Source organism: Biomphalaria glabrata, chromosome 11 (genome assembly GCF_947242115.1).
Source record: "Biomphalaria glabrata chromosome 11, xgBioGlab47.1, whole genome shotgun sequence".
Lineage (NCBI taxonomy): Eukaryota > Metazoa > Mollusca > Gastropoda > Planorbidae > Biomphalaria > Biomphalaria glabrata.
The window spans coordinates 27,688,724-27,714,035 of record NC_074721.1 but is presented as its reverse complement, the minus strand read 5'-3'; the positions used below and the strand labels follow the sequence as shown (position 1 = coordinate 27,714,035).

At 34.3% G+C, this 25,312-nt stretch overlaps 1 protein-coding gene across 1 annotated transcript in view; it reads right to left on the bottom strand.

Moving 5' to 3' along the window:
• Nucleotides 1-25,312, bottom strand: part of LOC106052197 (transient receptor potential cation channel subfamily M member 1-like) — a 93,064-nt gene that overhangs the window by 42,207 nt on the left and 25,545 nt on the right. Inside the window, exons 11-17 of the mRNA XM_056004107.1 lie at nt 21,554-21,660; nt 19,355-19,492; nt 8,751-8,805; nt 8,386-8,552; nt 3,851-3,957; nt 3,479-3,745; nt 2,479-2,539 (exon numbers count right to left, since the gene is read on the bottom strand). Of these exons, the coding sequence (XP_055860082.1) occupies nt 2,479-2,539; nt 3,479-3,745; nt 3,851-3,957; nt 8,386-8,552; nt 8,751-8,805; nt 19,355-19,492; nt 21,554-21,660 (902 nt within the window). The remainder of the gene's footprint in view (nt 1-2,478; nt 2,540-3,478; nt 3,746-3,850; nt 3,958-8,385; nt 8,553-8,750; nt 8,806-19,354; nt 19,493-21,553; nt 21,661-25,312) is intronic.

The window sequence follows — 25,312 nt, the reverse complement described above, 5'->3', positions numbered from 1 at the left end:
CTGGCCTACCCGATACCAGGCGAGACGTTCATACTTGACACCGATGCGAGCAATACTGGAATAGGCGCTGTCTTATCCCAAAAGGTAGATGGAATTGAGAGGGTCATAGCTTACTTTAGTCGGATATTGTCCAAAGCCGAGAGAAACTACTGTGTCACAAGACGTGAGCTACTGGCAGTCACGGATGCCATACAACATTTCCACAAATACTTATAAGGGCAAAAATTCATCCTTAGGGCAGATCACGCTGCTCTTCAATGGCTGTTGTCATTTACTTGTCCTGAAGGACAAGTCGCCAGGTGGATTGAACGTTTACAAACCTATTACTTCGAGACACAGCACCAAAAAGGCCAAACTCACCAGAATGCTGACGCGCTGTCTCGACGGCCTTGCAGAATGGAATGTAAACACTGCAGCAAGGTTGAAGAAAAGGGGGGTATCATTGATTGCCAACGTCTTGGGGTACAAGCTTCCGAGTCATGGTCCGACGAAAGAATTCGAGAAGACCAGTTAAAAGATGAAGATCTGGCTCCCATTCTGCTTATGAAGGAAGACGGGCAAATACCGGAATGGCATCACCTTTCTGATAAGGGAACTGCAACCAAGGCATATTGGGCGCAATGGGACTCACTGACAATCGACAATGGAGTTCTCAAGAGAGTCTGGGAAACGGCAGATGGAACATGCAATCGCTTACAGATGTTGCTGCCCAAAGTGAGAGTTGCTGAGGTGTTGCAAGAAATCCATAATAATTCTAGTGGGTCACATTTAGGTGTCAACAAGACCTTTGAAAAAGTACGCCAGTGGTTTTACTGGTTCGGCTACCGGGATAATGTAGAAGAATGGTGCCGAAGATGCGACACGTGTGCAGCAGCGAAGGGCCCGCACAGGAGAACGAGGGGACGTATGCAGCAATACAACGTCGGTAACCCCTTCGAAAGAATAGCGATCGATGTAGCCGGACCGTTTCCTGAGTCCCAGAGAGGAAACAAGTACGTTCTAGTGGTGATCGACTATTTTACTAAGTGGCCTGAGGCGTATGCGATACCAAACAAAGAAGCCACCACCATAGCGGAAACCTTTGTAGAAAATTGGATTAGCGGATTCGGTGCTCCCATAGAGTTACACTCCGACGAGGGCCGAAACTTTGAATCCGAGATCTTCCAAGAGATGTGCCAGGTACTCTGCATCGAGAAGACACGCACAACCCCTCTTTACCCCCAGTCAGACGGGATGGTACAGTCTTGTGTTACGTGCTGCCAATCGTACAGTATTGGCTGTTATTTACTGACATTAATTTATTACGTTATTTTCAAGTCCAGAGTTGTCAAGTTCTTTAAGTTGGTGGTGTTTGGTGCAGTTTGCATTAAGCCTGGATAGTGAGATTCGTAACATTATGTATGTTTATTTATTTACAAAGAGAAAAGAGAATTCTAGATAAATCTAATGGCGTTAATAAAATTTTTGGGATGGTCTCGTATGAAATTCAGATTTACCATTACCATAGCCTTGTGGAGAGATTTTCATGTCATACTTTCTTGTTAGAAAGCTGTTTTCCATAAAATATGAACTTAATATAGACCATACTTCAGTTTTGTAACGTTTTAGCTAAACAATTAAATGTAGTATCTTTTAATTTGAAACAAAGGAGTTTCGTAAATAAGAATATAAATATATTTTTTTAATTTTTTTAAACAGTTATTTTGCGTAAGTAAATTTTTCATATAAAATTCGGAACAATTTTGGCGACGATTTGTAGGAAAATATAAGTAGAGTAGGTCGATTTCTTTTTCAAAACAAATTCCTGAACATTCTTTAACGATTTAAAAAGAAATGTTTCAACAGGAAAATTAAATATAAAATAAGTCCAAAAATTGATTTTTTAAATCGTTTCTAGTCAATAACATTGTTATTTTAAAATCCTGAACAACCTTTTGTCAATATTTTTGAAAAAAAAAGTCATTTTACATAAATGTTTTTAATTGAAAATACGGAATAATTTGAAATCGTTACTTAAACTATAGTGACGTATTCTCCAAGAATATAAGTGTAATGTAAGTCAATTTTGTTATTTCAAAATATCATTTGACATAATTTATTTTTTATAAGACAATGTCCGAAAAAACTTTATAGTTAATGAAATATAAGTCAGTAAAGACATTTTAATTTAGCATTTATATGCTATTTAGATTAAAAAACTGGAACAACATATTATTGATCATGTATTTTTGCAAAGTTCAATGTTATATAAGTTAAAAGAGCAAACAAACATTCGTTGGCATTGATTTTTAATTTACAAAAACAGTTTTGAGATCTGAGTGTGACTGACGGACAGACGGAAATTTTGCAAAAACCTAATAGCGGCTTTTTTTAAGGGGGTCGCTAAAAAGTGTAAATCTTAAAAAAAGCAAAGAAATTAAAAGAAAAAAGCTTAAATAAAAATAATACTAACACTTAGGTTCCATTATAAATACTTACAAATCGAAAAAAAGCTATCACTCTTGGAGCTCGTAGTTCACTGATAATGCTAATGCAGCAACTGGAAAAAAAAAAATTTTTTTTCTAATTTTTTTTGTTTAATTTTTTCGAAAAAAAAAAGAATTTATAAGAAAAGTGTTTTCGGAAGAAATGAGAATTATAGGATGCATCATGTTTTGCATAATTGGACATTGGTATTAGGCTAAAACATTTGGAGTTAAAAACTAATTTTATCACGGACGTAGTCAGGGAGTTGAGGATTTTAGGTACACACACCACCCAGATAAAATCCCCCGCATAGGGTAGGGTGAATTTTGTGACTGTTGTTTGCTTTATTTTTTATTATTTGGTTACATTTGAGTGTTTAAGTTTCACCATCACTTGCCTCATCGCAGACAAACTACATGTAAAGTAAATTATAATCTTCAGATTCTATAAGTGTAGCTAAGACGAGCTATGAGTTTACATCGCCTTTCCAGATGGTTTTGAGATTGAAAAAAAAAATAACTTTTCAACTAAAGCAAACTACAGTCACTAAATTCTATAAGCATTGCCAGTGGGCTAACAAAGAATTAACTAGAACTACTGTTTATTCGAACATAATTGAAGAAAGTTGATGGGGGAGGGCTGACACCCTTAACTACCTCACCAGGTGCCACAGACACTGCATAGAAGGATTTCAAATTTTTTTTGGTGACTAGTTAACACAATCTACTTTTTTCAAAAAAGTTTGAAGAGTCTTTAAAAGGCGAAGTGATGTCTCTTTTTGCTTGCATGGGAAAAAACAACGCCAAATGAATTTTTTTTTTTTTTTTTTTTTTACAATTTTATAATTTTTAACGATCAAAAAAACTATGGCTGGAATATTCTAGGTCCATTGGTAAAATCGATGGGGGCTGCCTCTGAGTTTGGGTGATAACACAAACTGTCATTGTAATCTTGTGGTTTTTTTTTTACAATTAACACCTTAAAGTAAAATATATAATCTAAATTATTTTACTTCTTATTTGATGTTGCTGACGTTTCCATTTTAGCATGTTCGAATCTATTGTTCCTTGGAACGCTGCTATTGTTCCACATCTCTTCATTCAGCATGATGCACGGTGTTTGAGATAGAAATTTACCAAGTTTGTTACGTAACGCTAAGTCCACACAGTTATAGTCTTTCCACGATCCTTTTAACTTATAGATGAGCAAGTTATGCACGATGTCCGGATTTGTAGCGTAGGTTCTGTTCAATGTGGATATGGCCAAGTTTTCAAAGTTCCTGAAAGAAAGAGTTTCGTTAAAAAATCTGTTATAACTACAACAATATATTATATTATTATCAATGAGTATTAAAAAAATATTAGAATAAAAAATATGTATGAACCTTATTTCTTGATCCAGTTTAGAAACGTGGTCGTTGGGATCCTTTTTGTATAATGCCTTAAGATCATTTATTATTTCTATGGCATACAGTGCTGCTATAGTTGGTCTCTAAAAAAAAATTTTATCCGTGATGAAATTAGTGAAATTAGTTTTACAATTGTTTATTGCAAATATCAGTACATTATTACAGCAAACAATTTATACGATAGCGCACATAATATACAAAATCAGGTGACCGAGCCTTGCTCGGGTGAATAATTTGTTAAGGAAGGATATATACCCGAAGTCATTTTGGGAATATTGTTGTAATTACGAAAATGAACGATCGTGTAAAGACTATCAATCCGAAGAGTTGCTTTTTCGTTTAGTCAGTTCTCAATGTAATTGTACATGGCGATTAGAATAGAAAGTCCCCCCAACAGTATGCCTATAGAAAACCACAGCTTACGTCTTAACGTTTTACATTGCTTCTTTTGCGTAAAACTATTGGGCTATTTTAGGCTTGGAAGAAAGTATTTGCAGTGTAACTTCTAAAATGGTTACTTTCTGACATTTAATATTGCAATTAATATATTCATTATGTCTATGAGACATGGACACTTTACAGAAAACAACTAAGACTTCTTGAGTGCTTTCACCAAAGATGCTTGCGCTCCATCATGGACATACGGTGGCAGGGCCGCACTACAAACAACGATGTCCTTTCCAACGCCGGTATGGACTGTATAGAGGGACTTCTTATGGTCTGACAGTTGCACTGGGTAGGGCACGTATCTCGTATGGGAGACGAACGTATGCCAAAAGCAGTCTTTTTTTTGTGAGCTAAAAGGTGGTCGACGTAACAGAGGCGCCCCATGGAAACGCTTCAAAGGTCAGCTTAGGCGTCAACTTTCCTTGGCTGACATAGAAGAGAGCCCCTGGTTGTATGCGGCCTCCGATTAAGACAGCTGGAGGTCACTCACGAAGGCCGCGGGATACACATTTGAGACCAAAAGAAAATCTGCTGCCGAGGACAAACGCAGGCGGCGAAAAGAAAATCTAAATCGACCACCTGCGGACAATGGTTATGCTTGCCTTGGATGTGGCAAAATATGTAGGTCACAGATAGGGCTGCGCAGCCACGGGAAATACTGCATTCCTCACTAATCTTCGGACTCGAAGACAAGCCTTATTATTATGGCTTTAGTAAGAATCATCAAGTGATACAAAATCTCTACGTTATAGTGTAAAACGTGCACCTAGTAACACAGTAAAATCGTAGACAGGCGGAGCGATTTATTTCGCCACACTATCACTTGGAGACGTCCACAAGCACGACTATCCCTGATCACATATCAACCTCTCTTTAAAGCAAAGCGTCAGTTTATACTATGCTTCCCAGATAATGTGACTTTATCTACCACTTTAAGGGATGTCTATGCGCGGTGATCTTTGGGCTGAGTTATTGGGTGACTTCTGGAACATGACTTCTGTTTTACCGAGGTTAACCAAAAAAAGCAGCAGCGTGATAAAAATTTGTTGACCGCGAGCTGGATATCATCAGGGCCAGCCTTAGGCCTTAGGTCTATGCTGCCGCAGTGGACCCCGAAGGTTCAAAAGCCCCGCGCTAATTCTAGGTGTAAATTATTAAATTAAACCATTATAATTTATAGGGTTCCCGTGGACTCCTTGTTTTCAAGGAGCTCCTGGAAATCTCCTGAAACTCATAAAAATGTCCTTAAAAAACAAAATTTTCATTTTGGGGTGTCAATCAATATGGTAAACGTTAGTCCTACGCGTGATATAAAACAACGGCATCGTCAGCTTTCATTTAACAAAAATGTAATGCAAATACGAATTTATTTTCTAATACAAAATCTTTATTTTTCACTTATTATCCTTATCCCTACCCTTACTGGTCCGCGCGCAATCCATTTCACATAGGGCCCTGCAAATATTAGGACCGGCCCTGGTTGTGCAAGAAAGGTATAGATAAGCTGTGTTATGACCATTTCCTAGGTTTTGGTATGGGACAGTAGACTTCGAAGCTTAAAAACGTTGCAATTATTCACCAGCAAAATAATAACAAAGTAAAAGCTACCTACGGGTGCACACAATGAAAGTGTAAACAATTTATAAAGCCTTTAAAACACAATAACTAATCTTACATAGAGATATTTAATTTCATTATTTTTCTTTCATAGTTTCATACTGGATCAATGTACAATGAGATGGTGCGCAAATGTTTCATTACGCCAACTGAATCATTAAAACTTGTTCTTGTTTGCGTAGAAATGTTTTAGTGTACTGCTGTGAGCCTAGTGACGTAAGCGGTGTCATGTTTTGTTTTCCCATTGACGTCATATAGAAATTTCATTCATAAAACATTCTAGCCAAAATTAATTTTTCGATAATGAGCCATTTTCAAACCGATATAACGGTCGACTTAGAGTTTTCCTTATGTGGCCAATGAGTTGAATTTTTTTTTCTCACCATTATGCACATAACTTTGAAATTTTAAAGAAAATCGTTAGAGCCGTTTTCGAAATAGAATATATATATATATATATATATATATATATATATATATATATATATATATATATATATATATATATATATATATATATATATACAAGAATTGCTCGCTTAAGAGTATAGGATTCATAGCCAACAATTATTTTTAACATTTTGTGTGGAATGCAAAATAATCTACAGTAGGAACATGGAGAAAAAAAAATTAGAAAGCTTATATCAACTAATTCTATTTGTCTGTCTTTCTGTCTGTCTGATAAAAAGTGTGTAAATTTTTTTCTATCACATCCATTCTCGAATTAAGTTGAAACTTGCACAATTAGTAATTGGCATATGTCAGGTTCTTTTCTTCTTAGCTGTTGGCTCATTAGGGGTAAATCAAGAACAATCAATTAATACTAAATAAACTACATCTCTAACTCTAGATATCCATGACAATAATAATAACTTTAATATCCAATTAAGCACACATTGACAGCAACACTCTCAGTAAATATTAAGTGCACAAACATCTTAAGTACACAAACACCAGTTCAAGAAACAACTGTCCAACCTTCCTGGACTGGTTCCACTGACTAGCATATTCTCTCTCACATTCACGAAAACTTAGCCATTCAGTTCTTATCACGCACATCACTATTCACATTCATATATCTATTCATACTAAAAATATCAACAAAGAAAAACATTCACTCTCACCATACCTTCTCCTGACAGCATAGTCAAGACATGAATCAATTGAAAAAGTAGCAAATTAATAAATCATTTTCTGGTAATTAAATTTTTTGTTTGAAACCAACAAGGGAAACTAATCCTTCAGTATTCACAGATACGGCTTCATTTTTAGGGTTAGGTCATCTTAAACAATTTTAATGCTATTTCTTCCACACGAGTCCTCTGTTTAAGTTGATTCTTAAAACAATTATTTATTTTAACTAACTAAAAATAAATCAATTAAAAATAACCAAGTAGTCGATTAATTTTTTTTTTTTTGGTATGGAAAAAGTGAAATAACTTGTACATTATTGATATAGTGTTAGAGGTAGGTTCTTCCCCTCGACATAACCTTTTTTTAAAAGAAATAATTTTGCTTGTTTAGTTGTTTAAAAATAAATTAGTTTTAAGCCCTTTTTGTTAAACATAATTCGCTTATGGGTGCCAAGAACATGACTTTTCATTGTGACATATAACATTGTATTACATATTTTTATGAAATAAATTCTTTAGAGTCAGATTGTTGTTTGCAGATGAAATAATGGCTGAATAACTTACTTCTGATGAATTACCATCTTTGAGTATTGATGTCTGTCTAAAACGTCTGCTAACTTTAGTTTCCCATCTTCAGGTGTGTTAACCAAGTTTTAACTTGTGTTATGATAGACTATATTTACTGCTTATGTTACTTTCCAGCTGAAATTCTATAGGGTAGTGCTGCAAAATCGATGTGTTTTTTTTTTTTTTTAGATAGGGAACTTATTTGGAACTCTTTTTTTTATCTTGATTCAAAAGGGGGGGGGAGCTACTTTTTTGTGTATTATTAAATTACATATTCTTAGCCTCAGTAAGGCTTTTCATTATTGCATTATATATGTTTGTTTTCAAATGAAAAATAAAGCAAAATAATTTTTAAAATGTTATTTCTTTAAACTATCAAAACAAGACTATAAATTAAATATTCCTGGTCCATAGATGAAATCAATGGGGTCCGCCTCTGAGTTTTTGTGATAACACTAACTCTCTCTCTAATCTTGTCCTTCTTCAAGCTACTTCACTTAGCTTCAGAGAAACGCCTGAAGTTGTGAGCTCGGCGTCTCAACGGAAAGGGGAAGGATACCCTTATAAATATATCATTTACTTTGAATCATCTGTGTGGTGTTTTGTTTTTGCTGGTATATGAATTTTGATTAAAAAAAATGAAAAAAAAAATATGGATATATTTTATTTGACGATTTTTTATGCCCAAATTTGAACTACTATCAAGAAAAAGATAACTAACTTATTCTTATTTATTATTAAACTTACCGATAATGTTCTCCATAATAATACAGCTAATTTAAAATTTTCTGTTATGATTGCATAGATGTAAAGATCGCGTTCTTTGGAATCATTTTCTGTGTTTGAGCTTTGATCATTTGTTTTGTCATAGTTATCGCATCTCAGCTTTTGCTTTTTCTGTTCTCCCTGTTCATCTGTATCAAGTGATATTAATTAAATAAAGATAATGCTTTCTAGACATAATATTTATAACGCTTAGTGTTATTAGTAAATTTCATATGTTCCTAAATAATCATTTTTTTATTCAAATAATTTATATAAAAACATTATGTTTTAAATTCAAGGCATATTTTTGAATACTTCATATGTAAAAAACAAAACAAAAAACAAACCTTTTGTTTGAAATAAATATATTTCTTTTAGATGGGTTTTGTCTTTCTCTGTATTCTATAAGAAGTAAATTATAACAGATATAATGTTTGCAAACGAATTTTTTTTAAAATATGCATGCATTTTACGTGAACATTTTCAACATTCTTATCACTTATAAGATCAAAATAAAACAACTGTTTTAGTGTTTTTTATTTATGCCCTCTTATGCACGTATAGTAAAATACATTTAAGGATTGCTGCTCACGAACAAATATAATATTTTTATTTACATTTACGTAAATTATAAGACTTTAGCGAAGACGGAGACTATTTATAGATTACTGGGATTCCCAGGATAAAAAAGTAAATTTAAATAAGGAAAAATCTTTAGATTGAGACTTCATAAAATACGAAATATATATATATATATATATATATATATATATATATATATATATATATATATATATATATATATATATATATATTATATATATATAGTGTTGTAAACCTGGTGGTGACACAGATGGTGGTAGTGCTGTGTGTTTTTAGCCTACCCAAATAGCCACAGTCCAGCGCAGGACGAGCGGTCAACCGTGACCAGTGACAGTACACGCCAGTGCGGCAAGGACCAGTGTCGTAAATATTACGCACGCAAGTCACGGCGAAAGTGATCAACTGGAGTGGTCAAGAAGGTTCGAGGCAAGTAGAGACACTATATAAGAGCGAGTGTGTCAGAATCACTTCACTTCACGTTACCTCGCAATGTAACCAGTACGAGGCGAAAACAAGCACGGTGTGGGAAGTCAGGCGGAGCAAGGCTAGGTTTTTGGACAGTTAGTGTAATATTGTTGCCAACTGTACAGTGTCTGTAATGTATTTGCAATAGAACTGACTGATACTTTGGAGCCCTGAGTTGTGAGGTTCTTTAGGTTCGTTGTGTCGTGTGGTGCAGTTGAAGAGAGCATGGATAGTAGGAGAGATCGTAACACTATATATAACCTGAATTGCACGTTTTCATTAGTCTCAAATTATGTGCGCCATAGAGAAAAAAAGAAGATAAGGAAACCAAGGACGCTTTAGATTTTATTTGTTTGGCTCTAGATCTAGTTTCTTAGTGATGATTAAACGTGAAAGTTTATAATCTGTTCGTTGAGGTTATGAGCTACATTGCGCACTGTGATTAGATGCGAGACTGTGACACAAGGCAGAGACACGTTAAAAGATTGAGGAAGTGAAAGATGGTCAATAATAGACGAAAGACGACCCAATGAAGAGGATCTTGCACGGTTGGTCAGAAGGGTGGTGGAAGAGACCAGAGACGAACGGCGACCCTATGCCAGACAAATTAGAATACCCTTTCGCTCCTGGAATTGCAACACACCTGATTATATGCAAAAGAGATTCCTAAAGAATGTTTTGGGGTCGTTGTCGCCAGCCATAAGAAGAGCAAAATGGCATTAAGGGAATCTAATGTGTTTTGGTTTCAAGGAGCGGAGACTGGCAGCACCGTATTCAGTGGCTCCTAAACGGTTATTTCTGTCCCAGTGTTAGAAAGAAATAGAAGTTTAAAGGTACAAGTTATGATCGGCAACAAGTATTATGCTTTACTTTTGGACACTAAGGTATCTCGATAAATTGAACCAATTATATTGGAGATCAGAAAATAACAGAAACAAACGGATATACACTGAAAACTGCCACTGGCAAGCTTATACCAGTTTTGGGACAGGTCAGACTAAACTACGTAATTCAAGCCCAACCATTCAATCAGAAGATCCTGATTGCCATTGTTACCTACAAGTGTATCATTGGTTTATATTGTCTTTAAACATGGCCAATGGTACATTACAAAATACTTGAGTATTATAAGGGAGACGATCAAGCAAAGAGAATTTTGTTGGTAGAAGAGAAGACCATATCAGAACTATCGGAATGTATAATATGGGAAAAGGTAAAAGAAAATTGCGAAGCGATCGGCACGAAACTCGAAGTAATATCGAGAGGAAAAGGAAATATGCTCGCTGTGGTAAAGACGTTGGTGGTCAGTTTTTATAATAAAAAGGTCCCTGTCATTAATCTTTAGTCGCAGGAAAAGAGGTTACGAGCGGAAAGTGTAATAGCAAACAGTTACTCTGTGGATCTGATTACACAATGTCTGGACGCAGAGGCATCAACTTACACGGAATCGAAGGAGAACTCACGGAGACACATACTTGTTACAAAGACGAACGAAACTCTTTCGATGGAAGAATATAATAAAGCTGAGAAATTAATTTTGGAAATTATGGACATTATGCCATTATGACAAGGTTGACTGCAGGATGACAAACCTTGTACAACACATTATTGTTACAGGAAATGATAGAACCATTCACAAAACTCCGCAAGAACCCATTGATATGCTGGTCCGTATGAAGCAACAATGAGTCATCGAGCCATCCAGAGGTCCGTTCTGTTCAATAATTGTGCTAGTTAAACATAAAGTTGAGAGTATGAGGTTTGGTATAGATAGCCGAGAATTGAATAATGTCAAGAAGAAAGACAGTATCCTCTTTCCCGCATTGATAACCCATCTAACACACTCGCCTGATTACGGGTCTTCTCGAATTTAGACCTCAAGAGTGGATATTGTCAGGAAATGATGCAAATCAAGAATAAAGAAAACAAGATTACAAAGAGAGTTTGTGTTACACAAACTCAGAGGCGGCCCCCGTCGAAGTCGGATCCCTGTCGGATCTGCATATTCGCAAATAATATTCAAGAGGTGATTTAATTTTGATGGTCAAAAGTAATAATGTTTCAAAGATTCATTTGCCGTAAATTTAAATTTAAATTTAAAAAAAAATAGTAGATTAGTTTTAGTATATTAAAACATTACAATATTGATCAAAACGTTTGGAAATAAAAATCTACACTTTTTTTTTACACTTTAAGTTTAGAAATTGAAATTCTACATCTTAATCTAATCTATTTTAGTTCAAACTAGATCTATAAATTCTAGATCTAGACTCTAAAATAATTTTAATTAGAATATAAATCGAGATCTAGATATACTGTAGTTAAAAAAATCTAGATTAGATGTAAATATCATTCCTTTTTTAAACGCGAGTCACATAATGAGGCTTAATAAATATTACTATACCGAGTTCTTTTTTCATTTCATTTGAAGAATTAATTCCATATAACGTCAGAGGGAAAAAAAACCACTACGTCACACGGCCTAGCTAGACTAAAAATCGCCTTCATCAATAAGAGCCATTTATCGAGTGTTCATAGACTTTGGTGCACCGAATGCGTTTTTAAGCATTTCATTTAAAGAATTCATTCCATATGACGTCAAAGGTAAAAAAAAAACACTACGTCACAAGGCTTAGTTACACTAAAATATGTTTTCATTAATACGAGCGATTTTTCGAGGGTTAATAGACATTGGTGCACCGAGTGCGTTCTTTTGATATTAGCCTACATTTAAAGAGTCCATTCATATGACATCAAAGAAAAAAAAATTCATTACCTCACAATAGGCTAGTACCGGTAACATAAAAAAATGTCTTTATTTACACGAGATATTTAACAAGGGTTCATAGACATTGGTGCAATGAGTTCTAATAGAATTTATTTAAAAAGGATCAAAGCCGCAATGTTTTTGCGTTTTGTCTGTCAGTCTGTCTGTCCGTCATCTTGATATAAAAAAAAACTAAAAGTTACAAAAAAATTGATTAACCTTTATTTTACGTTTCAAAACATCGCAACAATTTTTAGATATGAACACAATTGAAAAGTTTATATAATAGATTGTTCCGGATGTTTGTATAAATAGTAAAAGAAAAAAAGAATTTCAGATAAATGTAGTACCGTTAATTAAATTTTTTGGATGGTCTCGTATAAAAATTAGATGTACTACAGTCATGTGGAGAGATTTTCATACCTTACTTTGGTGTTTGGATTCAGTTTTCCTTAAAAATCGGAACATAATATTAACGATAATTAGATTTTTACATGTTTTAGGTAGAAAGTTAAATGTACTGTAAGAGAGTAGTGAGTTAAAATATTTTTCTTAAAAATCCGTAAAAACATTATTTCGTAAATAAGAAGATTATTTGTTTATTAATTAGAAAAGGGAGTTCAAACAATTATTTGGCGTTAGTAGATTTTTAAATAAATTCGGAATTTTCTGGCAAAGATTTGTAAGAAACAAAATCCGGATCTTTTTTATTGATTTCAAAACTTCTATGTTATGTTTTAGCAAGAAAATTAAATGTCTAAAAAGTAATTTTCAGTAATCAAATTCTAGTAAATTACTTTTTTTAAAGCCCTGAACAACCTATTGTCGATATTTTTAAAAATGTGTTTAAAGATGAAAATACGGAACATTTTGATATTGATAACCAAATTATAGTGACGCATTGTCAAATAATACAAGTGAAATATTAGTAAATTATGCGATTTCAAACAATCATTAGGCATTATTCAGTATAGAGATTTTGATTTAGCATTAATATGCTATTTACATAAAAAACGGAACAACATATTATTGATAATGTGTTTTTGCAACGTTTAATCATGGAAATTGAATGTAATATAAATTAGAAGAGCAAACAAACATTTGTTGGGGTTGGTTAGTTTTGCACAAAAAAATCCGGAACAATCAATTGGGACAACATATTGCTGACTAGCAGTACTAAAGCCCTAGTCTACCGGACCTGTGTGTTGAGCACCTTGCTGTACGGAAGTGAAACATGGTCAACCTACTCATGGCAGGAAAAAAAGCTGAATGTCGTCCACCTCCGATGCCTAAGGCGGATCTATAAAATAAGGTGGCAAGATAAGATAACCAATGAGGAAGTGCTACATAGAGCAGGATGCCAGGACATCCGCTCTGTTATCACCATCAGACGCCTTGGCTGGCTTGGCCACGTTCGTAGAATGCCAGTAGGTCGACTTCCACAGGACATCCTGTATGGCGATCTAATAGAAGGCAGGAGAGCCGCTGGTCGCCCATTTTTACGTTATACAGATGTATGCAAACGCGACAAGAAGCTCTTCAAAATCGACACTGGCAACTGGGAAGAGGTGGCACTGGACAGATCCACATGGAGAGAGAGCATAAAGGAAGGGTCACAGATTGCAGATGTCATACACAACAGAAGCAGAAAGAAGGGTGAAAATGCAACGGCGCCTGGTGATTATATATGCCCAACCTGCGATCGCAGCTTTGTTTCAAAGATTGGCCTCTTTAGTCACACAAGAAGTTGCAAAGGGAAAAGATCGTCTCTCGAGACGTAAAATGCCACAGAGACTGAAAATACACAAAAATTGTCCATCTATGTTAGCATATTGTAACATTGCCTCCCTTACATTTACGTAATTGTTTTAGAATTGGTGTATTTTTATGAAAAAAATCGCTTGCATAATTAATTTTATAAATTAAACGGTTTGCTTTTAGAAAACCAAAAGTAGCCGTTGCACCTGAACTTTTGAAGCCGCATTTAATAATAAAATAATATTTTTCATATATTTTCTAGATTTCGAGATCTGAGTGTGACAGACGGACAGACGGACAGACAGGCAGATGGACAGACGGACAGACGGACATTTTGCACAAACCTAATAGCGGCTTTTTCCCCTTACTGGGGCCGCTAAAAACGGCCTTTTCAGCTGGACGTGTCCTGTGGCAAATTAAAGTGATGCCATTTTGTTTATGCAATAAAGCAGCCACTTTTGAAAGATTAATAGAGCAAGTTTTAAGAGGTCTTTACTGGAATACTTGTCTAGTATATCATGATAAAATGATCATAATATAATCGAGAGAAGTATTTCAGAGGATTGGAAGTGCGGGCATGAACCTCAACCCATTGAAGCATGACCTATACAAGCAAGAAGTCAAATATGTGGGCTATGTCTTATTAAGCGAGGGTATAAGCATAGATCCAGACAAAGGTGAAGCTGTTTGGCAATGACCTGTCTCTGGAAGTGTACAGGAATTGAAAGTTTTTTTTGGGCCTTTGCTTTTATTACCGACGCATTTTTCCTGGCTTCTCTAAGACAGAACAGAAAAAAAAAAGGTTCATATGGATAAAAGAATGCCAGAAGACGATTGAAAAATGTTAGCTTACCCACTGTTAGTTACACCTTTCATTATGAAACTACGCTTGCTACTAACGCTAATTACTTTACGTAACTCTGGGTCCCAAACTGAATCAATGAAGGCATTAGTGACGATTACTTCGAGGAACTCCTGTGCTGCTGTAGGGTATGCCAGATGGGCAAGACGTTCGTCCTTCTTTAACTCTTGTAGGGTTTCACCGACCGCTGTTGTCTGGACTTAAGCTGAATTCTATAAACTTCTTGTAAGTGCTCGTCACCGTATCGAAGCTCCATAGCCTGAAAGAGAGCAGCGTAATCCTGCTGGTTTGAAATGGATTGTAGTACTATGAAAGCCTTTTCTCTAAAGTACACTACTAGAGCGGTTGTTTTCTCTTCCTCGCTGCCACAGTTGTTGACCTCAGCGGTAGTAGAAAACAGTGTTTTTTTGTTTTACATGTTTCGGATGTTCCTTCAGAGTTGAAGATAGTTTACTTCCTAGTCCAAACCTCCCGCAGGACGACGGGGGATGGCAGCGGGCAGGGTTTGAACCCTCGACCGTCGATAAATCCGAACGACAGTCCAGCGCGCAAACCGCACGACCAGGCAGCCAGCCATGTTCTTAAGCGTATGTGGGAATCTACTGATGGGACATCAACACGATTACAAATAGTTATGTCAAAAGTTGGAATCTAAGAAGTACTCCAAAAGTTGCACAATGGATCCACGGGTGGTCACTTGGTTATTAACAAGACGTTGGAGAAAGTAAGAAAGAGCTTTTTAATGCTGTTAGTACAAGGAAGACATAGAGGACTGGTGCATAAGATGTGACCGATGTCCAACAATTAAAGGACCACAGCGTCAATCAAAGGGATCCCTACAACAGTAAAACCTAGGTGTTTCATTCCAGAGAATTGCACTGAATATAGCTTGCCATTTTCCTGAGATACTAAAAGGCAACATATATATCCTTGTCATAATGGATAGAATCATAGAATTCTGAGTATGTAATTTTCTTTTATGTATTGAAGAGGTGGTTTTTAGCGATAATCTCGCTTAAGGGGGTTTTAAACAAGAACCACTCTAGGCTACGCTGATAGAATCTGGTGACTGATGTATGGATAGTCTGATATTGTAGGAGGGGGGTATCGTAAATTTGGAGGTTTTTTTTTAATCAAAATTTTACTTAGCTATGCTCTTGGAAATTGGGGATTTTTGCTTGCATTTTATTTCCGTTTTTGTTTTATAGAAGATAGGGATTTGACTGCAAAATGCCCTGGTACGGGGTTTAAACTCAAAACCCCCTTGGCTGCGCTGGGGCATGTAACGTTTTAGTATTAAAATCTCACCTAAAATATATAAAATCAAAGCAAAAATCAGTCACTAAATTTTGATTCCCCCCTGTGGGTGGGGATTTCTTTTCGGGGAGGTTTGAACCCCAAACCCCCCTGGCTACGCCCATGATATATATATATATTTATTAGTGATATTTATGTATATTTATACATTTTGTTTAATAAGCTTATTTTTAACTTCGTTTTGTAACAGAACTATAATTGAAAGCTCAAAACAAAAAAAAAATCGAAAGTGGGAGGAGAATTTGTGTTTTACCAATTAGGTTCTACTAAACTTTTGCATTGGAAGGATTCAATTATAAATAGTGAGTTATAATAAGGCTTGTCTTTGAGTCCGAAGAAGAGAGCACCTGGCTGCATGTGGTGTCGGAACGAGACAGCTGGAGGTCATTCACGAAGACCGCAGGTTACACATTTGAGACCAAAAGAAAATATGCTGCCGATGACAAACGCAGACGAAATAGTGAGTTATAGCCCCACATTTATTTATACAGTATAATAATATCAGATTGGTAAAGGTTGCAATGTGGCGACTAGGAAAAGAATATTTGGTTCAGAACTCATCTCAATTTGTTTATATTATACAGATAAATTTCTTATGAATTCTAAACTTTCCAAAACAAAATCTTTCTTAAAATAATTATGATAAATGTATGTGCAATTACATAATTTCTGTCGCCATAATTGTCTATTCTGTTTTAAAACGTCTTGTTTTCGTCTGAAAAGTGGAGGAGACGGTAAAAATAAAACTTTTAATCAAGTAAGAGTACTTGCTCCTTTTTTTTTATAATGTCTGCAAATAATTGCATTTGGCATTAAAGAAATAGGGATGAGATTACTCGATATAAGAACTTAATTTAAAACATATTTAAATTATATTAGTGACTTTTTAAAAATTTTATAATTTCATAACTAAAATACAAAAGAAAAAGTATTGGTTTATCTGATGGGCCGAGGGTGATTGCATGTATTGTCCCTACCACCTGATACAACCCTTTTTCATTTTATATTTACTAATGATAAAATTTAAGATTAGAGTGTGGTGCAACATAATAATGGGTTCAAATATTAATAATCTATATTATAAAGTAGAATGTGAGGTGTATGTATGTATGTATGTTACTTATAAACATCAAAACCGCTTGACCAATCTTGATAAAACTAGGCAGGAATGTTCCTTGGGTACTAACTTAGACCGTAGTGTATGTATTGTAGCCCTAAAACAAACTTAAGACCCTCAAAAAAAAAAGTTGTGCGACTCTATTAAAGCTAAAGTATTTATGGATTTAGGCCATGGTTAACAATGTTGACATGAGAAAAGATCGAAAGGATTTAGACCTAGATCTAATTTTAAGAAATACACTTTGAGCAGATAGTTTTTTTACTTTGACACATGAAAATACAAAAGAAGATCCATTGATTTCAATATATAATGAAATTGACCTTTAATTTTGTGTTTCAAAAGCATTTTTTACATAAATTAGTTCCTGATATATGTGACTACAGATTTCCTGGCGAACATTCTTTCATTAGACAATACCAATTGGTTACACATTAACACATCTCTCTACTGAGTCTATTCCTAGGTCTAGGTCTAAAACTCTTATTGGACTCTAAGATGATAAAAGTTCTTTTCGCAAAGATAGTTTTGTGCTTTAACACAAAAACATACTAATTATTGTCCATTCATTTGATATTTTAATCAATTTAACATTCAAATTTGTTTTTCTAAAGCATTTTTAATACATTCGTTCGCTGTTCGCTTAAGTTGCATAGCCGTGTTGAGTTAGGCCTAAATTCATTCATGAAAAAAGGTCACGCATGCGCAACACAGAATGAACTCTATAAAAGAAAAATTTTTAACTCTAGATTAGTGTAGATTTAGATCTATGTCTACCTTAAGATCTACTTTATACTTTAACACATGAACATACAAAATTAAGTCTATTCATCTCAAATTTTAATCAAATATATGTAGCCCTAAAAGCAAATGTTTACATTTGAAAAAATGGAGTTAAGCCTATTAGCTATTTTAATTTCATAGCTTCATTCACACTATTTTTACATTGACACATTCGCTGTACTTATTACATTTTTATTTCGTTTAATTGTTTACAAAACACTCTCAGTGACTATATCGACAGTAATGCGCAAATAAAGACCCGCGGGTCGCGGGTAACATATGTCTAGTAGTTTATATTTTATAGATATTCAACTAATTTTGTTCACAAACTATGATTTCTCGACACAAATTTGACCTCCTCCTCACTCAAATTGTTTAGCTAGAAATCAGCCAACAGGTTAATGACATAATATAGAAGATGGGTTTAAATATCAGTGACAAATTTTAATCTTATCTGTTAATCTGTTAACAGACTATAATTTCTAGAAATAAATTTGACCGCCCACCCCCACTAGAAAGCTTATGTGGGGGATTTAGGTCATCACCCCCTCCCAACTCTACTAAATCGTCCAACATACTAGAGAGGAGGGGCAAATAATCTAAAAATAGGTTGAAATATAATAAATTAGTATATAATTAGTAAATTCGTGTACAAATTGTTCGATATCTTTACTAAAATTTGTCCGACACCCTCTCTAGATCTGCTAGTGAATTTTTATTGTCGAAACAATTTTGCCCACACAGCATTTTCTCTTCTCCATTCAACAGATGTGACCATGGAACGGAATATCCGATAAAGTTTAGGATCAGTAGCGCGGCAGGTTCTCTCTGGCTGTAGAACAGTGTTCCACTATCTGCCTAAGGGTCACCATCTCATGATTTCTCTTCAGAGTTGCCTCACGAAGCCTTTCCTGTGTTTAGATATAGCGCAACGCAGCGGAGGTTTGGATACCGAGTTTTCCGTCTCCTAGATGGGTAGCCTACTAAGGGAAACGATCCGCTCCTGCCCAAAGCTTACAATGCTCTAATGACACTAGGGAAAAAGGAGCACTAGTACACATGTTTCCTAGCATTCTAGTAACACTGACGCATTTAGGGAAACAAGTTGTGGAAACTATATATGATTATATGTACACAAATTAACAATTGTTTTTTTTTAACAATAAGTGCGTCTAAAATTACACGGTTGTTCTCATCTATTGCAAGGAAAAAAAAATGAAAGACCGCAAAATATTTTTTTTTAACTTTAAAGTTTCCAAATAAAAAATATATTACTTACGTCAAGGATATCGTCTCTCTCTAAATAGTCTTTTATTTTCACTCCATGTTGTATAAGATATTTGATAAAGTCAAAGCGCTCAAGACTTTTGGAAAACAACACAATCTGTTTTCTTATGAGCTTATTCTCATCCTTAGCCTAAAATGAATTGACACACAAAGACATAGTGGTTAAACAAAGTAAAACAAGCATCATAGAAATAGTGTTGATTTTTTTATGACCATTTTTCCTTTATGAAGCTGATGAGCGAGTACTTTGCTCTTATTATCGTAATATGTAATGAATAATGGAACAAAAACAACCTAAAAGTAATTAAAAAAAAAAAACAAACACTTATTCAAAGTGTAATTGCATTCAATTAGTTTAAAAAAAACAAACACAACCAGATATGTTTTCTTTTGTAAAATTTATTAATAACAAGGTTACAATGTTTATTAATTCTGTAATACATTTGTAAAAAAAAATAATTTTTGCCAAAAAATCTTAAACTGATTGCATTAATTTGTTAAAAATATGATAAATAGTCACAACCCTTACTAAATAGCCACCTGTGTTTGTTACTATATATAGTTTATTGTTGTAAAACTGATATATTTTCAATTAAAAAAATGCTTGCATAGTTGATTTAAAAAAAAATTGTTTTTACGTTTTTAGGAAAAAAAAATATCCGTTGCATCACAACTTTAAGTGGTCTAAAATATCATGATGTTGGATTTTCAATATCTTTTCTAGTTTACTAGATCTCAACGGAACGGACGGATAGACAGACGGACCATACAAAGCTAATAGCGTGTATTCCCCATTCGGTGACCGTTAAAAATAAAATAAAAAAAAAACAAATAAATATATGTCTATATCTAGATTCTAGATGATCTCTTTAAGAAATAATTAAATGAATAATATTTTCTTACAGTGGGTTTTGTTACCTAATTATGGTGATATTCTTGTTTATACAGATCGTGTCCCTAAATGCTTTTATATATTAGCGAAGTGAAGTAAGATAATTTTTATTGATTCAATAAAATGGAAATTCAGTTTTACTACAATTGACAACCTTAGCGTAACTACTGTAACAATAACAATATAGATGCAACTACGAACAACATTCACAAACGAAACACAAACACACTCACAACCAGCGCTTTATGCATGGAATTCTATTTACTTCTTGATAACGACAGATGATCTTGTAACACTCTGACCAAATGTTTTTAGATATTTCTGTTTTAGTTCTAATGGAAAAGAGAAAACCACTTCGTTCAGATCTTATGTAACAGTGGTTTAATGGATGCAGGTTGTCTTTAAGAATCGTGAGCGTTTTGAAAAGGCATCTTTCATGAAAAAGCGTGTCAAGAGATGGTAGCTGTGTTCGAGTGATATGCGATGCTTTTTGAATTTAGTCTATTTAGTCTAAGTCTTTGTGCCAGTGAAGTATTACCATACTAGCAGGTGATGGCAAATTAATTAGACTGCTGATGGTTGTATACACAAGTTTAAATATTTTTTGTCGATGTCAAAGTTCCTTAACTTTCTAAGATAGAAGAGTCGTTGGTCATTTTTGGTGTAAAGGTTTGGACAGTATTTACTCCATTTCAGTATGTTGTTAATGGTTGTACCTAGGTATTTTTTATTTTTACACTTGCTCTACCGTCCGTTGTTTATCTGAGTTTCTGCAAGATGGAGTTTATGTTTCCTAAAATATATTATCATTTCTTTAATTTTCTGAACATTTAAAATTAAGAAGCTATCTTTACATAATTGGTAAAAAGTGTTAATTGTTGAATGGTACAGATTTTCGTCAATTGCAATGAGGCTGTGTCGTCAGTAAATTTTACAATGGAAGTGTCAGCTGATAGGCTCTGAATGTCATTTGTGTATGTTGTATGCAATACTGGTAGCAAGACGCACCCCTGCGGCTCACGAGTGCTAATCTCTCTCGTGTCTGACACATGTCTGTTCACTTTTACATACTGTGGGCGTTTTATATGAAAGTTGAGAATCCAAGCTTGTATTTTTTTTTTGCTAACGTTCAATTCAGATATTTCTTTGAGATTGTGTACTATCTACTGTGTCTTGCCCTTTACTATAAGTGTAGTTATTTTTGTCATTCTGTGTAATAACGTTTTAGCTGTTAAAATTATTATTTGTTCTGTTAAAGTACTGCAATAATAGTTTCAAAATTAGATAAAAAGTTAATACCTTAGAGTCCAGTGAGTTGAACTTCCACAGTCCACCATGCTGAACTGCAAGATCTAACTGATTCAGCCGAATGCACAGTAAAAGAAAATCTTCTGCAGTGCCTTTACCTAAATTGCGCAAAGAAATAAAATAGCTACATGAATTACTTTCTTATAATTTTTTTCATGCATATGCGAATAACAAAATGGTATATTAGTTATCATTTTTTAGTCTTTCTCAATTTTATTTACCCTAAATCTCTTAACCTATAAAAATCTGGTTATGGTCATTTTATCCCCGGTCATTTCATCCCCGGTCACTTTATCCCTCGTCATTTCCCCCCCCCAGTCATTTCATTCCAATTCATCCCCGGTCATTTCATCCCCTGGTCATTTCATTATCTGATCATTTTATCCAACAAAGAGTAATCGTAGAACTAATAAAACAATTAATATTTAATATATTCATTTTTATTTACATATCAAATAGTGTAATATATTTGTTAAGAATACAATTAAAGGTCACTAGAAACTACAGAAATATAACATTTATAGATATAGAGGTCATGTAAAATAGTTTTTATGTGTTCATCTATATAAAGCAGATAGGCTATTGTAATAACAGAATACGATCCATCGATTCATTTTGCGGAACAATGTTTGTAATTCTCTTTGCCTATAACACAATGTATAACTTTAATGTTTAAAACTTTTATAGGCAACATGATATCCTAAGATGGGGGAAGTCAGCTTTTATTAGAAAAAAAATACAACCATATTTCAAGAAAGAGCGATTGAAAAATAAAATAATGTGAAAGATGTACGTCAGGAATTATCAGAGTCATGATCATTAGTATTCTAATCGTTCTCATCTCTCAGAAGATGTCCACTACTTCCACCACATCTTGGCCTTTGATAATTACGTCATTCTCATGATATTATAATATTATACTCACCACATTCAATATAAGCGCTATAGCTAAGTACACACCCAAATTTACAATATATTATAAGATTTGTAACCAAGGGGAAACACTATAAACGCATTAATAAGATGTAAATAAAAGCATTCTATATCAGCCTATTTATTTTTTACATGAAATGAGGTATTAAAATCAAAGCCATAACAGCACAACTAAACAGTGTAGAAGAAAAAATATTTAATTGGGGATGAAGTGACCGGGGATAAAATAAAATGTCATCCAAATTCCTTTAATCTTTTTATCTTTTTATATGACACACAATCAATTTTCGATATTTTTATCTATCTCTGCTCTATCTATTGCTTTCTTAATTTAGTTATTTTGCTGAAGGTGTTACTCAACTGGGAATATTTGTTTGTTATGAATCTGACTGCTCTATTTAGTGTATGTTCCAGTTTCTTATTGTTTTCTTTAGTTGAGGGGTCAAATTCTATTATTGGCCTGTTAAACAGGAAATGGTAGGTAATGTCATTGGATTTAAACCTGTAAGTGATAGACTCTGCTCACTATGCTTGAAATGATAATTCTTCAACATATCATTTATCAATGTTCATGCCCCTATTGAAGATGCAGATGATAACACAAAAGAAGCCTTCTATGATGGACTGGAAAGAATTTATAATGAAGCACAAAACATGATATAAATATAGTCCTAGGAGATTTCAATGAAAAATTGGAAAAGAACCAGCATTCAGACCAACAATTGGCAAAAAAAGCTTACATGAAGAGACCAACAATAATGGCATAAGATTAGTGGATTTAGCATCAGGGAAAAGAATGTTTTTTTGCAATACAAGAACACAACATAAGAATATTCACAAGATAATCTGGATCTCACCTGATGGCAACACCCAAAATAAAATAAATCACATACTTATATATAAGAGACACGGATCAGATATATTAGACGTAAAAAGTTTCAGAGGAGCAAATGCTGACTCAGACCACCTACTAGTAAAAGCTAAACATAGACAAAGAATAATTACTATACATAATTACAAAAGAAAGATAGCACAGCTGTATGATAGTCAAAAAATTAAAAAAGCATCCACTGGTGGCAGAATTTTATAGAATTGCACTCCAAACTTAACTAACAACATTAGAAAAGGACAGCGAAAATAACACAAATGAACATTGGGAAATAATAAAGCATGCTATAAAAAGAACAACAGAAAAGGTAGTTGGATTTAAACAAAAGAACGAGAAAATAGGGTGGTATGATGATGAATGCAGACAAACTATAGAAGAGAAGAACAATGCCCGAATGATAATGCTACAGAGAGAAACCAGAAACACTAGGAGGCAATACAATGAAGGAAGAAAAAGGGCCACAAAAGTTGTGAGAAAGAAAAAACGGGAATGGGAAAAGTCCAAGATTACTCAAATTTAGGAATTAACAAACGCGGGAGACATGAGAGGAATGTATATGAAAATTAAAGTTGAACAAAAAACGATTTCAAGCTAGATTACACATGTGTGAGAATAAAGATGGTCAGCTTATTACAGAAAACAGCAAAGTCATTGAGAGATGGGCTGAATACTTTGAGGAGATCCTAAATACCACTGAAGATAGAAACAATGGAGAATATGAACTGCCACATGGAGGACCAGATCCTTAGTGAACCCACCAACACTCATTGAAACATCAGAAATAATTAGGACCATGAAGAATCACAAAGCACCAGGAGAGGACCAAATTACAGCACAAGTAATTAAATATGAAGGGAAAGACTTACAAATACACAGAATAATATCAAGAATTTGGGAGGAAGGGAAACAGTTCTTATAACCCCAATACACACAAAAAAGGATCCAAGCTAAAGTGCTGTAATTACAAGGGATCTCTCTATATGACATATAAGATCCTGTCTAGGCTTAAAAGAAATCTTAAGTGACTACCAATGTGGTTTAAGACCCAATAAATTTACAACCGATTATATCTTAACACTAAGATGTATACTAGAAAAATGCCATGAAAAGAACATACCAATCCCCCAACTCTTTATAGACTATAAAATGGCTTATGACAGTATCAGAAAGAAATACCTATATGACACTCTACAGGATTTTGGAATAACTAACAAGCTAACAAGACTTATGACATTAAACAACTCAAAAAGTATAGTCATAATTCGAAGAGAACACTCAAGAGAATTTAGGATTAAACGAGGATTAAGACAGGTGACTCGCTTTCTTGCGTGCTATTTAATTTGACACTGGAGAGAGTTATAAGAAATATACACATTAACGCAAGGGGAATTATTACTATTATTTCAGAAGAGAAAACATGGGTCCACAACCAGCAGGGACGATATACAGCCAACCTCTACAATACCTTATGCTTATGCCGATGACATTTCCTTATAGGGTAAAGGAACCTCTGACATTGCTAGAGCCTTCACACAACTAGAAGAAGCATCTTGACCAGCAGGACTGGAGGTCAATGACAGTAAAACCAAGTACATCGTAATGACAATTTATAGCACTCAACGTTTACTTAAGAGGACAACAATTTCAAGGAAAACCAAGAAAATAATATACAAAACCATAATTAGACAAGCAGCAATGTATGCAAGTGAGACTTGGACACTGACTAAGACATCAGAAAATTTACTTAATACTTGAGAACCACAAATTCTTAGGAAAATCTATGGTGCCATACAGGATGAAACTGGGTGGAGGACACGCACTAACCATGATATAGATCAATTACATGAAGACCCAAAAAAGTGACCAAAATTAAAAAAAAACAAACAGACTACGTTGGGCAGGTCACCTTGAAAGAATGTCAGATAACA